At 48.2% G+C, this 15,917-nt stretch overlaps 1 protein-coding gene across 2 annotated transcripts; it reads left to right on the plus strand.

The window, feature by feature from the left end:
- Positions 1-1,821: 1,821 nt before the first annotated feature.
- On the plus strand, positions 1,822-14,774 carry PRELP (proline and arginine rich end leucine rich repeat protein). 2 transcript variants are annotated; one of them, XR_013991682.1, is made up of 4 exons: positions 1,829-1,954; positions 8,935-9,914; positions 11,410-11,638; positions 12,576-14,100. XR_013991682.1 is itself a non-coding variant. In XM_081025221.1 (3 exons), exons 2-3 carry the CDS (start codon positions 8,951-8,953, stop codon positions 11,583-11,585), a joined length of 1,140 nt encoding a protein of 379 aa, XP_080881347.1. In that variant the 5' UTR covers positions 1,822-1,954; positions 8,935-8,950; the 3' UTR covers positions 11,586-14,774. The 2 variants fall into 2 exon arrangements, 1 of the variants encoding a protein (XP_080881347.1); XM_081025221.1 differs by having other exon boundaries at positions 1,822-1,954; positions 11,410-14,774.
- Positions 14,775-15,917: the final 1,143 nt, after the last annotated feature.

Here is a 15,917-nt window from a genome sequence, read left to right on the forward strand (position 1 = left end):
CATAATAAAAATGTTTATTTTATTAATGTATTATTAAAAAACATATTGGGTCCTCAAGCCATATTAGGTCCACAGGCCACCAATAAGCACTCTCTAGACATTCCGGATTAGTCCGTAGCCCTCTCTGTCTGCCATTGCAATTCTCTCTGCATGGCCTGGGACAGGGGGAGATAAAGGAAAGAGGAAGGGAAACATACTGACTTGAGAAGGGATGGAGTCGGTTATTATCGACGCTGAAGAGAATGGGCTCTGGGGATTTGGGTGGACCTCATAAAAATGGAGCAAGTCACATCCCCTGCACCATGTCTAACCCCTCCCACCCCCACTCCCGGCGCATCCTCCTGCACCTCACTGCATCTTGCTCATCTTTCTTACCATCCACCCCATCATGGGAAACAAGCAAATCTAGGGTCAATGTCTTGAGTCTGCTGAGAGGAACATACCCCTTCGGGATGAGTAGCCTGGCACATCCAGGGCCCAGGTGACTCTAGAGAGGGCTGTGCTGACTTCCAGCAACCTCACCAGCAAGTGTGGAAGTCTCATGCTTTTGGGAGGAAGCAGGGTGGGAAAAGAAAGTATGGGTTATATTTTTCCTTCTCCGTTTCTTAGGCTGAGTACCATTCACCATACTCACTCTCCTAACTCTAACATCTTCCCAGTATATAAAGTGCTCTCATATTTCAATCACTTCATCTTCCAACCCTGTGAGATAGGTAATATTCCCATTTCATAGATGGGTAAACAGAGGCTCTATGTGATTAAGTAACTTGCCCAAGATCACGTAGCTCATTAATGGCAGAGTCCAGGGCTGCTGACCCTGATTTTAATGTACTTTCCTCTACCCCAGATTGGGAAGGGTGGTGGGAATTTCCTATCAATAGGCTCTGCAGCTCTCCATGGACCTGATGACAGAAAAAGTATCATTGTATTTTCTAAGTAGTCAACCAGGGTGGCAGGAAGTTTCACTGGGCTGCTCTTTAACTGCAAGTGTATTGCCATTTGTTAATTGAGGAGAATTGTTCACGGTAATGGTCTGACTTGAATGGGTCTTTTGGGATGGTGTGAACACTTAGATTTCCCCATGTCTTTGTGAGATGACCACACAGTCCCCAGATCTCTCCTGAGTGTGATTCAGGTGGAGAAGCTGAAGACACTGATATTGTCCACTGGGCTAGAAACAATGACTTTAGGTCTTATATCAAATCTTAATTCTGTTTTACTTTGCTGTGTGACCCCAGGCCAGACTTTTCCCTCTCTGGTCCTTGAGCATCCTTCTAATAGCCAAATCTCCTGTGCCAGCTCACTGCACACTGAGACTCCACTCCCTTAGCAACCTCCAGAGAAGATGGCTTAGGGAAGGGTTGTCACTGCTCAGAGAACATGTCCCACACACTTCACGGTTTGGGAATTTAACACCAGGGGAGCAAAGGGGAAGCAAGGCAATTGTTCCTGGGAGGCTGGTGAGAACCCAGCCATCCAGATCTGGCCCACACAGAGTTTGCTTTCATGCCTTTTCCTCTGTTAATTTGGCTTGTTTTCCAAACACAGTTCAATCTCCCCCCAGAAGCAGTGGCAACAGAAGGAAATGTTATTAAAAATGAGTTCGTTAGTGGGCATGGTGTGTGGTTGAAGTCTTTGGGAGTTTTGGCTGCCAAATAAAGACTTTATTGTTGTCATTCCTCCTTTCCCGAGCTCCCTCCCTTTCTTCTCTCCTCCTCCCCTCCTCCCCTCCCTCCCTAAAATCTGCCCGTCCCTCCCCCTAACCTAACCTCCCCACCCCAATAGAATCTGGTGGAAGAAAAGTCAGGCAAACACAAGCACTCTTGCAACACAGGGAGATCAGAACTTCTGGCTGGCTCTCTGCTGCCACAGCTCCACCGAAGGGTGGGGGAGGAAGAGGAGGGAAACTTACGGGGACTAACGCAGAGCTGAGAGCAGAGGCAGGTGTGTGCAGGTAAGCCCAGTCGTGAGATGGGTAGGAAGCCTCCTGTGTCTTCCTGCTCTGTCTAGCTTAGGTTACTGATCTAGTCTCTGCCTTCCTTCCTTCCTTCCTTCCTTCCTTCCTTCCTTCCTTCCTTCCTTCCTTCCTTCCTTCCACTTTGTCTCCTTGCTCATTGCTTCTACATCCTATTCTTCTTCCTTCTCTCCATCATTTTCTACCTGTGTATTTGCTAGCTGCAGAAGTTAAACTTTCCTGGTACAGATGTTTGTTGTAGCACAGAGAGTTATGCGGCATACAGTATTTCTACAGATCAGATGTTTCCATAGAAACCATACTCAAGAACCCATTTCTCTGCACCTTTCACATATTGACAATCACTGTCACAGGTACACACACACACACACACACACACACACACACACACTGCATCTTGTCTCTCACCCTCTCACAGGCCGCTCCAGCTGTAAGAGCAAAAAGAAAGTACATCTTCCCACTGAGATGGCAGAGCCAAAAAAAATCATGTGTGCTGAGTCTAGGCGGAGCAGGGAAGAGATGAACAATAGCAGGAGTTGGAAAGATTTCTTTGTTCTTTAGAACTTAATCGGGTAGGAGGGAGAAAAGTGGCTTTCCAACTTGCACAGTATCTTCCCAGAAGCTCTGAATTTCTCTGTCTCACTGGTCCAAACCACTGGCTTTTGGAAAGAAAGGGAAGAAAGAACTCAGCTTCCAAGCCTTGGGTGTCCTAATCCCCAGTTCTGGGGGCAGTTCACTTATTTTTCTGTAGGCAGCCAGTAGAGATTTCTTTTTAAACCCATTTTGAAATTATCCCAGATTGGCAAGGGGTCCTTGTGGCAGAGGAAAAAGACAGTAGTTCCTTCATCTATCAGGGAGGCGAAAACTGGAGTGAGTTATTGAATGGGGCTTGTTTCTAATTAGGAACTCTCTCCATAGAGAGCGCTGTCCCAAGGCAGGCGGGGGTGGCCTACATCAGCCCAAATATGGCTGATCTTCACAATCACCTGGGAGCAGGGGAGAGGAAAGGGGGTACTTACTAAAAATATAGATGTCTGGACCCCTCGCTCCAGAGCTATTGGATTGAGACCCAGGAATCTGTCATTGTTTTAATACTTGAGGGGATCCTGATGGTCAACCAAGTCTTGAGAATCTGAATCAAGGGCCTGAGGGAGACCTGTGCTGGGATTGAAGAGCAATGTTAGCTGGGCAGAAGGGCTGTGTGGTTTCCTGGACAAGGATTGTCTGATGGAGGAGCTCCAGAGTGTCCCAAATAGACTACCCTCTTTTGGGGAGTGGGAGTGGGCACAGAGGGACTAGGGAAGATCTCCTGTGAGCTCTCCCCTTCTATCTTTCTTGCAAGCACCAGCAGCTATATTATGAGGGAACATCCCAGAAAGAAAGTTCCCCCAAGATAGCCCCCCAAAGACTTACGTTTCCTTTCACCTGCAGATGCCTGCCCTGAGCCCCCTGAGGCACTGAGCTGGACCTCTCCCCATCCCTTCAAGATCCCTTCTCCTCTTGCTTAACAGCTGTCTGTTCTGATGGCCTCACACAGAAAATAGGCTAGACAATAAGTTCTGCCCAATGGGCAGCCCCATTTACTGGGCATGTGAGGAAAGTGTTTCAAGGCTCTGCGGGGCAAAAATGCCAGGTATGAACGGTTGGGAGGGGAAATCATGGGTCACAATGGGACCACACAGCCAGCTCTGTGCCTTCCCTCACCAGTGTCCCCTTACCTACTGCAGAAAGGCACGTGGCGGGGTGGGGTTGGGGAGGATAGTGAATTGGAGAACAGAGTGAGCGGTCCCAGATGGCTGGGGGCTTCTATGATCTCTCCAGTTATTAGTAGTTGGTTTTGTGATCCCAGTGTGGTCTCACAGGTCCCAAAGGGGAGGAAGTTACTCTGTTTAAAAGAGCTGGGAGAAATCCATGAGCCGATATCCAACCTGCAAGGATCCCTGCCTTGGGTGGAGGGCTGGGCTATCCTTTGGACAAGATGAAGGGAAAGAGACCCCACTATTTTGAAATAAAGTCAACAATAGCTTATCATTCATTGAGCATTCACTTTACACACATTTACTCATTTAACCCTCAATTTAACTTGGTAAGAAGGTGTTAGTGTGTCCATTTTACAGATGAGGGACCTGAAGCTTAGTGGAAGTGAGAGATTTGCCTAAAAGCACCCATTGAAGTAGCTGAAGACTTTCATGGTTAGGACCCAAATCTATAAGCACCTAATGCATTTTCTAGGCTTTCTGCAAGGGATAGAGATGCTAGAGGGTGGAGGCAGGAAGAAGGAGACAGAGAGGCGAAGACTAGAGCCATCTCACCCTTGTTCCTTCCACAGCTGCTTAGAGTGGAAAACTTGCTTTTCTGTACTAGTGGCTTGAGGCCAAAGAAACTTCATTCTGTTTACACTTTGCCGTGGTAGATGCTGGGGAGACAGATGGTCTCTCCATCATAGTGTTATATTTATTTTTAGCACTTTTGATCTGCAGTACATTTTAAATTTACTTGTCACACTTGCTTCTGACAACAACTAGGTGAGGAATACAGGAATAGGGAAGATTTTATTATCCCCTTTTTACAGATAAGGAAACTAAGGCTGAGATCAGGGTCGAGTCTCTGGGCAGTGGTAGAGGGGCTAAGGACCCTCCTCCCCTGTCTAGATTGTACCATGAAGCTCTTCCCCCACTACCTCAGTCAGGCCCACACTTGTACTGATTTCACTCCCCCCTCAAAGAGGCAGCTGCATAAGTGGTGTGCTGAGTTCATCATGACCATATACCAACCCTCTTGTTACCTCTGGACCACAAAAGCCTTACTTAAAGGCCTTGAAAGGGTCTTAGGCAGCCCAGGTGGTCCTGCCTTGCTCCTCTGCTGAAAAATGGGCAGAGACTATCTGATTCTCCTGGCTTCCAACTCCCTCTGAGATTCTGGAGGAGATAAAAGGAGCAGGATGGCTTTCAGAAGTCTGAGTTTAGAACATAAAGAGGGGAACAGAGAGAGAGGGTCATGCCAATGTCCATGGGTGTGGCTGTGGGGCAGGGGGCAGCTCTGTTCCCCACTGCAGGGTTCCTGGCTGAGTTAAACCATGAAGATTTCGAGGTAACCAACTAGACAGGAAATCTGACAAGAAAGAAGAATGCCAGTAAGTAGTGTGGAAGTGTGGAGTAATCCTTTAACCCGAAGAGACACACCCAACCTCATTCCCAGTCAAGTCCAATCCCAGACTCCATACAAAGCCAATTACCCTTAAACTTGCTCCTAGTGACTTGAAAAATCCATGTGGGCCTCAATCCAGCCCTGCCATGAACCTGAACATTGCACCAGCCCTGGGTGTTCGAACGTTAAATGGATGAATTCATGAGCTAGATAGGGAAGAGGGCTAGCTCACTTTAAAATCAGAATCTCTCTAGAGAATCTGCTCTTTTAAAAGTAAATCAATGAATAAACTAATGCCCCGCCATTTATAGAGTGTAAGCCTATGACATGCTTCATGTGCGTGATCTCATTTGATCCTTACGCAGACAAGGAGCCCGGGGCACAGCCGCAGAGCCAGGATTCAAGCCCAGATCTCCAATACTTGGAGCTGAAATTCAAATTTAAAACTGTCTTAGGAAATGTTCTTAATGGGAGAGAGTGAATTTGGGGTTGGGCAAAGCAATTGTGGCTCCCCCATGGAGCAGCAGTGTTTTGAGAGCCAATGCTAACGAACTGGGCTGCATGAGGTCCGTGATTGTCCATGGTCAACAAGGGTTCAGTGACTGAGCAGTGAGCACAGCCCAGCAGAAAGTTGGGAGGTGTGCTCGCAAAAGCATAAGGAATTTAAAAATTGCATGTACTTGTGACCCACCCTAAGGGAGCTTATGATTGGACAGAAGGTTCTGGAAGGCAGGAGCATTAAAAAGTATGACTTTGGGCTTTGGGTAGGGGAAACTATGACTCCCCTTGGAGTTCATGGACCTCCAATCTGTCACACAGATTCTGGTTTCAGGAACTTAGGATGTCACAGTGCATTGCCAAAGGTATGCTGTCATGACTTCCCTCCGGACAGCTAAGCTCCAACAGAAAGAGGCGTTGCCAGATTAGAAAAGCCTTAGAAATGAAAGCTGTTTCCTCAAGAAAGAAGCATGGCCACGAGGATACACCCAGAATGATTCAGCAGCAGGCTAAGAGAAAGGGAATTAACAGATCAAGTTTCCCCATGGTACAGGCCCAAAGAGCTTTTCCTCTGGAACCACCCATCAGCTCTGCCAGGAGGTTGGCCAGCCTCCAGAGGTTTGGAATGTAAAGGGATCAGAAGAAGGACCAGTGGGCAAATCAGAGAAGATCCCAAAGGGTCTGGGAGGGAGATGGGAATGAGGAAGGCTTATGTTCACTGTGAATGGAATGAGCGGGAGGCTGGCCTGCCAAGTGGAGCTGCGACTAAACTATGATCCCGTCACTCCTGACCATGGGGACTAGGGCTGCCCAGGCCTGGAGCCACTGAAAATGTCCCTTAGTGAAGGCCAGCCACCTGAGTCACTGTGCCTTACAGAGTGGGCTTCTGCTGGAAGCTCTGGACAAGCTTTGCCTGCTTAACTTGGGGTCAAGCACCTGGTAGCTGCTTTTAGTGACAAAGGCAATGCCGGGAAATAGGGAGCCTCAGCCAGTGCTGGGAGCCTCCCTGGGGAAGGGCTTCTCATATCATGAGAGATTGCTTGCTAATTTTTAGGCTTCTGGGTGATAAAAAATAAAGAAATGCCAAAACAAAAACAACAAAATCAGGGTCACAAAAATAGAGGCATTTAAAAATGTTTGTTTCTAACATACTAATGTTTTAACTACTCCCTTAAAAGTTATACAAAATGATCGTGTTATTTTCAAGGAAATTACAGGACTTATAAAATATTAATTTGTAGTTCACCAATTATGAGTGGTTGGGGTCTGGCCACAAGACTCCAAGTGTAGGTTTACAATGAATGCCTTTTCTTTCCCATTTTGTTAATGTATTCCCAAGACTGTTACAGCCTCAACTGAAGCTAAAGCCAAGAATCTAACTGCAAGGTCCTTTGTGATAGGAAGCCCAGGGAAACTGGCTCTCTTGGACCCTCTTGGAAAGGCCAGCCTGGGAACAGACTACCTTAGAGAGAGGTGGAGAGGCAATAGAGGCTGCAGGCAGTGTCTTCCCCATTTCTCGTCTGTCTGCCGTTCTTCCCTCCTTCCTTTCCATACTCAGTGTACTATATAAGGGCTCACACACAGACAGAGCACATGTGAACATGAGTTTGCTTATGTGTATGGTACGGGAGAGGAGTGTGTGTGTGTGTGTGTGTGTGTGTGTAAGGTGTAGGGAGACATCCTCTGCCCCTCTAGGGTTGAGCTCTGCCCTTTCTCCTGTTTCTTATCATATTCAGTTCCTCCTGAGCATCTGGTCCAGGACTAAGCAGCTCCTTTGAGCAAAGCCAGCAAGAAGCCGGTGCTGGGTCACTCACACAGGGAGGAGTCTAAGCTGATGTGTGGACTCAAAAGAAAGAGATCACACGGTCCAGATGCAGTGGGGATGCCCACTCTATCTCAGAGAAGCCCAAGAAGTCTGCATCTCTGGCTTGTCCCAGACCCTAGGAGGGGGCAGGGTAGACGACCACCACAGTTGTGAAGAAGCAGCAAAGGGGGGGCAGTAGAAGCAATGTGGGAATGGGGACCTTGCCTGGAGACCTGAAGGAGTGTCATAAGGATGATGGCCCTGGGGAAGAGATGGTACATGGAACCCTCTCCCTGGACCCTTCCCTGCCAGGCAAAGGAGGAAGCCTGTGGGAGCTGCCACTTTGTGCTTGCGGCCCTGGATCTATTGTTATTTCCCCAGCTTAATTCAAATCAAATCACATGGCCCTATTTGAGGGATTATCAGGGCCACTGGGAAGGGTGACCCAAAACATCCTTCAGCAACCCATTCCATTACGTCACTGAGGCTAGCAGGAAATTCTTGATACCTCAACACCATCAACTCCAATGGATATGGGAGCAGCAATACCGGGTCACAAGAGATGAAAGTGGTTTCCTGGCAGCTTTCAAGACCTTCCCTGTTTACTGTCCCAGAAGCCTCCACATCTGGGGAGAATTCTTGGTGTGTCTCCTGCTTGCAAAGACCAGCGTTTTATGAGTTGAACGCAGGGGCGAGGGGTAAGCAGAGGGGACACAACTGTGTCTACAGCACTTTCCTTCCTTTCCAAGATCTCTACGAGCCCTTCTGAAAGGCGGGAGACCTGGGCTTTTGTCCTGGCTCTGCTGTTAAATAGCTTCCTGGCTTTGGCAAGCCACTTCTTTCCTCCAGTACTCAAGTCTTATAAACTGTAAAGTCTGGACTTGATTGGTGGATTTCAAACCACTTTTATCAATGAAACTTTTTTTTTTTCTAAATGAATGCTTTGGCTAAACCTCAATATATACAACAGATTAAAAGAAAAAGCAGAGTTTCTCAGGTTGGCACAGGAGTGAGTTACGGGTGCCCTAGGGCCATCCCTTTGGTCTCCCTTCCTCAGGGGGCTCCACAGAAATGGGGGGCACAGTGTGAAAACACTGAGCTGTGAGATCACTAGGGACCCTTCCAGATGTAACACCCCAGAACTCTATGGTTCATGTATCCTAACATCCCTCTTATAAGGACAGGGATGATTTTCTCATGCTGCAAATGGGAAGGGCTAGAAAGGTTAATGGTCTTCTCCAGTAAGCGCCAAGACTTCTGATTCACAGCCCAGTGTGCTTTCTACCAGGATGGCTCCTGCTCTCCAGAGCAGGCAGAACACATTGAGTGACCAGGCCTCTGGGCAGGGGATCCAGATCCTTAAGCCCTTGTTACTTTTTTAACTGCTGGATACAGGCAAACAAGGAAATGCTTCCACAGAGCCCTCCCACAGCTCCCCTGGAGCCCGTCCTGGCCAGCTTTAGTTGCAAAGACATGGCCTCTAATGACCTCCTGTGTCTCCTCCCTGTAGGTACATCACCTGGATCATGAGGTCATCCCTCTGCTGGCTCATCCCATTTCTCCTCATGTTGGCCTCAGTGGCCCAAGGCCAGCCAACAAGACGACCAAGACCCAGGCCCAGGCCCAGACCGAGACCTAGACCCACACCCAGCTTTCCTCAGCCCCATGAGCCATCGGAGCCTACAGATCTGCCTCCTCCCCTCCCACCGGGTCCTCCATCTATCTTTCCTGACTGTCCCCGGGAATGCTATTGCCCCCATGACTTCCCGTCTGCCCTCTACTGTGATAGTCGCAACCTTAGAAAGGTCCCTGTCATCCCATCCCGCATCCACTACCTCTATCTCCAGAACAACTTCATAACTGAGCTCCCAGTGGAGTCCTTCAAGAATGCCTCGGGCCTCAGGTGGATCAACCTGGACAACAACCGAATTCGCAAGGTAGACCAGAAGGTATTGGAGAAGCTACCCAGTCTGGCATTCCTCTACATGGAGAAGAACCAGCTGGAAGAGGTGCCCTCGGCCCTGCCCCAGAACCTGGAGCAGCTGAGGCTGAGCCAGAACCAGATCTCCAGGATCCCGCCTGGTGTCTTCAGCAAGCTGGAAAACCTAGTGCTCCTGGACCTCCAACACAACAAGCTGAGTGATGTCGTTCTCAAGTCCAACACCTTCCAAGGTCTCAAGAACCTCATGCAGCTCAACCTGGCCCACAACATCCTAAAAAAGATGCCACCCAAGGTCCCCACAGCTATTCACCAGCTCTACCTGGATAGCAACAAGATCGAGACAATCCCTAATGGGTACTTCAAGGCCTTCCCCAACCTTGCCTTCATTCGCCTTAACTATAACAAGTTGTCGGACAGGGGGCTCCCCAAGAACTCCTTCAACATCTCTAACCTGCTCGTGCTCCATCTGTCACACAACAGAATCAGCAACGTGCCTGCCATCAGCAACAAGCTGGAGCACCTCTACCTCAACAACAACATCATCGAGAGTGAGTAGGACGGGCAGGTCTGGGCCACGGAGGGAGGCTGGGGACTCACAACCTCAGCCCTTTCTCAAGGGCTTCGGGGAGGGAGGGTACAAAAAGCACCCCATTTGGCACTAGACTTCAAATCTTGGCCTTACCACTTGCTATCTGTATGACCTTGAACAGATATTTGACCTCCCTGAGAAGTTCCCTCATCTGTAAAGTGAGAATGGTAATAATACCTCTGTCATGAAGTTGATATGAAGATTTAGTCATTTAACATGAATATAGTGCCCAGAATATCATGCTTGAAGGATACTAGCTTCTCTTTCTCCATCCCTTCTCATCAACCCCAGCTTCTGTGCCCTCTAGATCCATAGCTCTCATATGTCACAGATCTGAGAACTGAACGTCAGAGTGGTCAGGTGACAGTCCAAAGCCACAAGGGCCACAAAAAGAAATCCATCTATGTCAGGGCTCTTTCTGCTATTCCAAAGGTGAAGAGAGAAAAAGAACATCAATGGCCTCACAGATGATAAATGAAGCAAGGCTTAGGGAGAATAAAGATTCATTTAGAAGATGACACATCTGATGTCATCTAAAAAGAGGTGAAGGAGAAAATGGAATCTCATTTTCCATTTGAAAGCCTACCACAATTTATCCACAACTTACCTTTCTAGCTTACTTTCTCTAGAATCAGTACTCATGTCAGAATCAATAGGCTCAGAATGTCCTAAGGGCTCTGTGCCCTCCCCAGACTGCCTTTCCTCTTCCTGTCATCCCTATTTCAGTTAATGAGACCATCTTCTGTCCATCTGTGTGCAGGTCACTGGAAATTCTCACATCCACCTGCTGGCTTCAGATCTCACTTCATCTCCACATTGTGGCTAGATTCATCTTTCTACAGTATAAACTTCATCATAGGCCCCCTCCAGATTTCACACCCCCGGATGCTACTATGGTTCATATATCCTGCTGTCCTACTCAATGTCATTCCTCAGGCTGAAGATCAAAGCCCCAATCCTTAGTGAAATATTTGAAAGCCAACCATAATTTTTGGCCACAACTTACCTTTCCAGCTCACTCTCCCTAGTCCATCATGTTGTGCTGTTTACTACCCCCAGATTCTGCCGTAAACTTTTTGTCCTCCACAACTTCATTCAAATAGGTCCCTCTGTCAGAACCCCATCCCCCAGGTATTCCCCTGCTATCATCCTACCTAACTTTGAAGGCCCAACTCAAAGCTTACTTCCTCCATGACTCTTCAGAGTGAATTTCAAATAACGGTTGTGGACCAATTCCAACTTAATTAATTTTACAAATGAGTAAATTGGGCCTGGAGGTTAGGGTCAACTCATTCATGGTCACAAATTCCGAAAGTTAGCCAGTTCCAGAGAGGAGAACTCTAGAGTCCTTACTGTCAGTTGTATACACTCTCCTTCCTTATCTGTGCCTGCAACCCCATCTGTCCTGACCCTGCCCTCCTCGCCTGCTCACCTCTCCCCTTCTTTCTCCATAGAGATCAACGGGACTCAGATTTGCCCCAACAACCTCATCGCCTTCCACGACTTCTCCTCGGATCTGGAGAACGTGCCCCATCTCCGCTACCTGCGGCTCGATGGGAACCACCTGAAGCCACCCATCCCACTGGACCTCATGATGTGCTTCCGTCTTCTACAGTCTGTGATCATCTAGGCTTTGCTCTGCCCTGGGTCTTCTCTGATGGCACTTGAATGCTGGTGGCCCAGGTGCCTGTGCTCACCATTCATTTTCTCTATCTCCCTGTCTTGCTCCCAGATTTGCCTTTCTTATCCCACCTTCCTGGGACAGGAAAAGCCACACACTCTGCTGCACCTGTGGCTTCTAGAGTGAGATGTTCCAGGCCTTATTTGGGTCCGCCCAGCTCAAAGACACCTACTGCACACCCAAACTTCTGGCCCTAGAAGCACAGATGTCTGTCTAAAGACTTCATAGTCCCTTCTCTCCCCTCCTTCCCCTGTCACTCCTGGGTAAGTCTAAGCCAGGACTGACACCTGGATCTCAGTCCTGGCGAAGCAAAAAATGATCCGGGGCAGCCCAGAGGTGAGGCTTGGGAAGGTCTGTAGGAGACTCCTCCTTCATGGGCAACTTTCACTCCAAAAGGCCAAGAAACCCAGACCTCCTTAACCAAGGATCCATCTTCCAAAACTGCTGTTCTACCACCCATTTGCTGGCACCAGACATCACATTGGCTCTCTGCCAGCCTGTGTTCTCCAGAAAGGAAGTGCAAGGGCAAGGCCAAGGGAGGGCAGAGAGTCACAGTTCCCACAAGAGCCTTCACTGGCTGTCTCTTCACAGGGAGGAGCTGTGACCCTCTTTCTCCAGGGTGAACACACCACATGCCCTCCAACAGAGCTCTCTATTCCAAGAGGAAGAGAAGGGAGGAACAATCCAGGAAAGGAATGGCTCAGGAACTAGGAATCAGTCAGTGGGAGAGGGGTGGGAATCAGAGTCCCAAGATAGGCATGTTTGGGTGCAAATGGATCCTGTAGCCCCATTGGCCACTCTGGACAAGAGGCCTGATGACAAGAGGCCTCCTGTCATCAAGAGGAACACAGTGTCCACAGTGGAGGGTGCAGAGCCACCAGGCCCACCCTACCATCTGTTCTTTATCAGTGTGAATGGCTTAATCCTTTCCATTCCCAGAGCGGTTCCTGAGAAACCAGCAAGAAGAGACCTGGAAATTCCCAGACGCCTCTTCCACGTGTGCAAATTAGCCTACCCTCTAAGACGGACACATCAGTGACACCTGGTGGCTGGTGCAGGTCACAGCAGCTCCCATCTTTATCCCCTCACCTCCCTCAGGGGTAATTTTCCAAGGTCAAGGATTTCCAACTTGAAGAGCCAGGGGTTATGTGCATGGTCTGTCCCTCCTCGAGGGTCTATAGGACACAGAGGTACAGAGGCCCTGAAGTGAGGGGCTTATTCCCATCATGGGTGAGCACTGGTGAGAACCTTCAGGATACAGTTTGTTCCAGTTTGCTCTCTGACCTTGCTATCCCTTCTGCCCTCAGCTCCTACATCTGTGTCCTCTGAGGCCCCTCCAGCACTTATGTTCTAGTCTGCGGCTCCACCCTTTAGACCTTGCTCTAATGTAGGACAAGTCGTAAATATTATCCCCTTCCCTTGCAGTAATTTATTCCCTATATGGACTGTCCCTCCCCCAAAGTTCCCACTCTCCCTACCTGGTCCAGGTGCAGCTTGGCAGGCCTCCAAAGGAGCCTGGGCCCTAAGGGCTGACTCGCCTTCTTCTGAACAGTTTCTTGGGGGTGCTGCCCCTCTATAGCCCCCAGAGTGTCTCTGTGATGGGGGAGTGGAGGAATGTTTTAAAAATGAGTAAGACACAGTGCCCACTCTCAAGATAAATTGAGAAAATTCCAGAGATTTTTAAGAAATTGTATTAAGCTACTCCCCTAACTTCAAGAAGTTCCCTTATACTCTTTCTCGCCCTTCTCTTTTGCTGATTTACAGAAAATGGGGCTCGTTTTGTCCCAGCTTCCTTCCAGATGCTTCCATAAACTGCCTCATTCTTCCTAGTTGCAGCTGGTTTTCCCAAGGCTCCTGCTTAAAGTCAGTATCGTATTGTGGCTGTAAGCAACCCGGTGCTCTGGTCCAGATAAGCTCCCTTCTGCACCTTTATTCACACCTTTCAACCTCAGCCCCTCTGAAGAGGCTCCCGTGGGTGCCAGGGAGGAGCGGTCATTTCCCTGCTCCTGAAAAGCCAAACTAGTTTATTTCAGCAGCAAGACAATCACCATCATTCCATCACCCCATCTAAATGTCTGCTCCCTCCATCACTCCCAGCTGCTATAGACCAGAGAGGATTCAAGTTAAACTGGCTTTAGAGCACACACACACACACACACACACACACACACACACAACATGCTGGTTCCCTTGGGTTTCAGGAAGCCCCCTCTTCCATGCACAAGTTCACCTCTCAGTGCCATTGGCATCTACATATACAGGTGTGTAAGTAGGTGTGTCTGTGTACTCTGTTCATATAGCTCTTCTTCTGGAAAACCATGTTAACTTTGTGAAATAGCTGTCACATTCCAACATGCTTCACAGCAGAGAAAATATAATAATACGAAAAACATCCTTCTTGACCTTGACAATGTAAACGGGTCAAGAATAATACCTTAAATAAAGTCATCTTGCCACCCCTCTCCTCCTGCTTTCCATCTATCACTTGCTCTGAGAATATGGGTGGAGACAGGATCCCAATCTTAAGAAACTCTAAGAAAACAATTCCAAAGTCTTTTCTTGGTAAATGTCCCCAAAATTCACAATCCTCATGAAAAATCATTCCTAAAGTCAGACCAGAAATCTGATAGCTACATTTGAAACCCAAAGTCCCAGGTCTTTCAGCTCACACATACCAAATTGTTGACGGTCTCCAAATGCTCAGTACTGAGCCAGATACAGAAAGACAGAAAACAGACACCATTCCTGACCAAGTGAAGCTTACAGACTAGTTGAAGAGATGCAGTGTAAGAAACACAAAGCAGTGGCAGAGCTGTATCAAGGAGAACAAAGGGCCACCTCATCTGGAAGGGTCTACAGGTTGTGCCAATGTTCACAGAAGGGTGAGAATGGGATACCCTGGGATCTCTCTTCAGATGGAAGATTCTAGAAGTGGGCTTGTGATTCTCCCAGCCTATACTATCTTAAGATAAAAACTTCCAGATGCTGCCCCCGCCCTTCCCACCCTGCCTCCTGAACAGCTACTTCAGTTCAATTCAGCAAGTTTTCAATGGACATCAACTATGTGCAAGGTTCCCAGCTAAGAGGTCAATGATAGGTAATATATATCCCAGGCCTTTGAGGAATTCATAACTCAGTAAAAGAAAAAAAATCTATGAATTAATAGTTGTGTGTCTTAAGTGTTTGTCATAATGCTGTGTACAAAGAGTGTGGTGGAAAGGACCTCTGCCAGAGAGAAACCAGAAAAGCTCTTATCATTGGAACAGGACCTTAAGGGATAAATCAGACTCACCTGGTCACTGTGGGGTTGGAAGAGGTTGTCCTTAGAGCCATAGTGCTCTGAGTGGAGCTGATCCTATTTGGAGGAGCCAGGCTGGTCCCTTTAACCTGGAGACATAGCACACAGTTTAGGTCAGCTTTTGCCTGAGAGGGACTTAACTTGGGACTCTGGAACTCAGTGACCAATGTCAAATTTGCTAAGAGTCCCTGTGGAGAAGGAGAGAAGGACAGCAGAAGGAGTGAACAAGGAAGGGAACTTCTTAGCATTTGGTCCAATAGCTTCATTTCATAGATAAGGAAACTGAGGTCCAAAGATGGGAGGTACTGGGCCCATGGAGCCAGATGGTGGTCAAGCTGGTGGCAGAGCTGGAATCCGCAGTTCCAGGTTTTCCTCCTAGAGCTCTTCCCCTTGCTCCTCACCGACGAAGCCACACATCAAGCAAGTGTGGACTTCAGATCAGCCTTTGCAAAGGCCAGGCGGGGATGAGAAAGAACTTCAGAGTGAAGAGGGTTGTGTTGTAGCATTTCTTTTTCTAGGGAGAATCTGTGGATATTACTGATGTTCCAGTGAGATATGGTTTATGGTGTTCCTTGAAGGCAGGGGGAGGGATGTATGAGTTCTAAAGGAAGTCCCACCAACTTTGCTACAAATGGACAAAGAAACTGAAGATTTGTTGTCCTGTTTCTTAGTATTATCTGAGTGACAAGTTCCTATGGAGGGACAAGAATTTCTACCCCCTAGAGAAAGAGATGGGGGCTTGAGACACTTGCACTACAGAGCACGAGAGGGACCAGGCCCCTGCCCAGTCTCTCGCAGAAGTGCAGCCGCTGTGCTCTGTGTGCTCACCTCAGGGACCTTGTCCCACAGTCTGTGAGCTCCTCACAGTCGCTCAGGTCAATGACCTCATTATAGTTGTCCATGTTCAGGGCATAATTTCCCAGGTGCAGAACTGCGTTAGAACCTCCTTCCCTGTGTAACTGCTCTTCGCTCCTCTTCTTTTT

This window comes from Rhinolophus hipposideros, assembly GCF_964194185.1.
Source record: "Rhinolophus hipposideros genome assembly, chromosome: 19".
NCBI lineage: Eukaryota > Metazoa > Chordata > Mammalia > Chiroptera > Rhinolophidae > Rhinolophus > Rhinolophus hipposideros.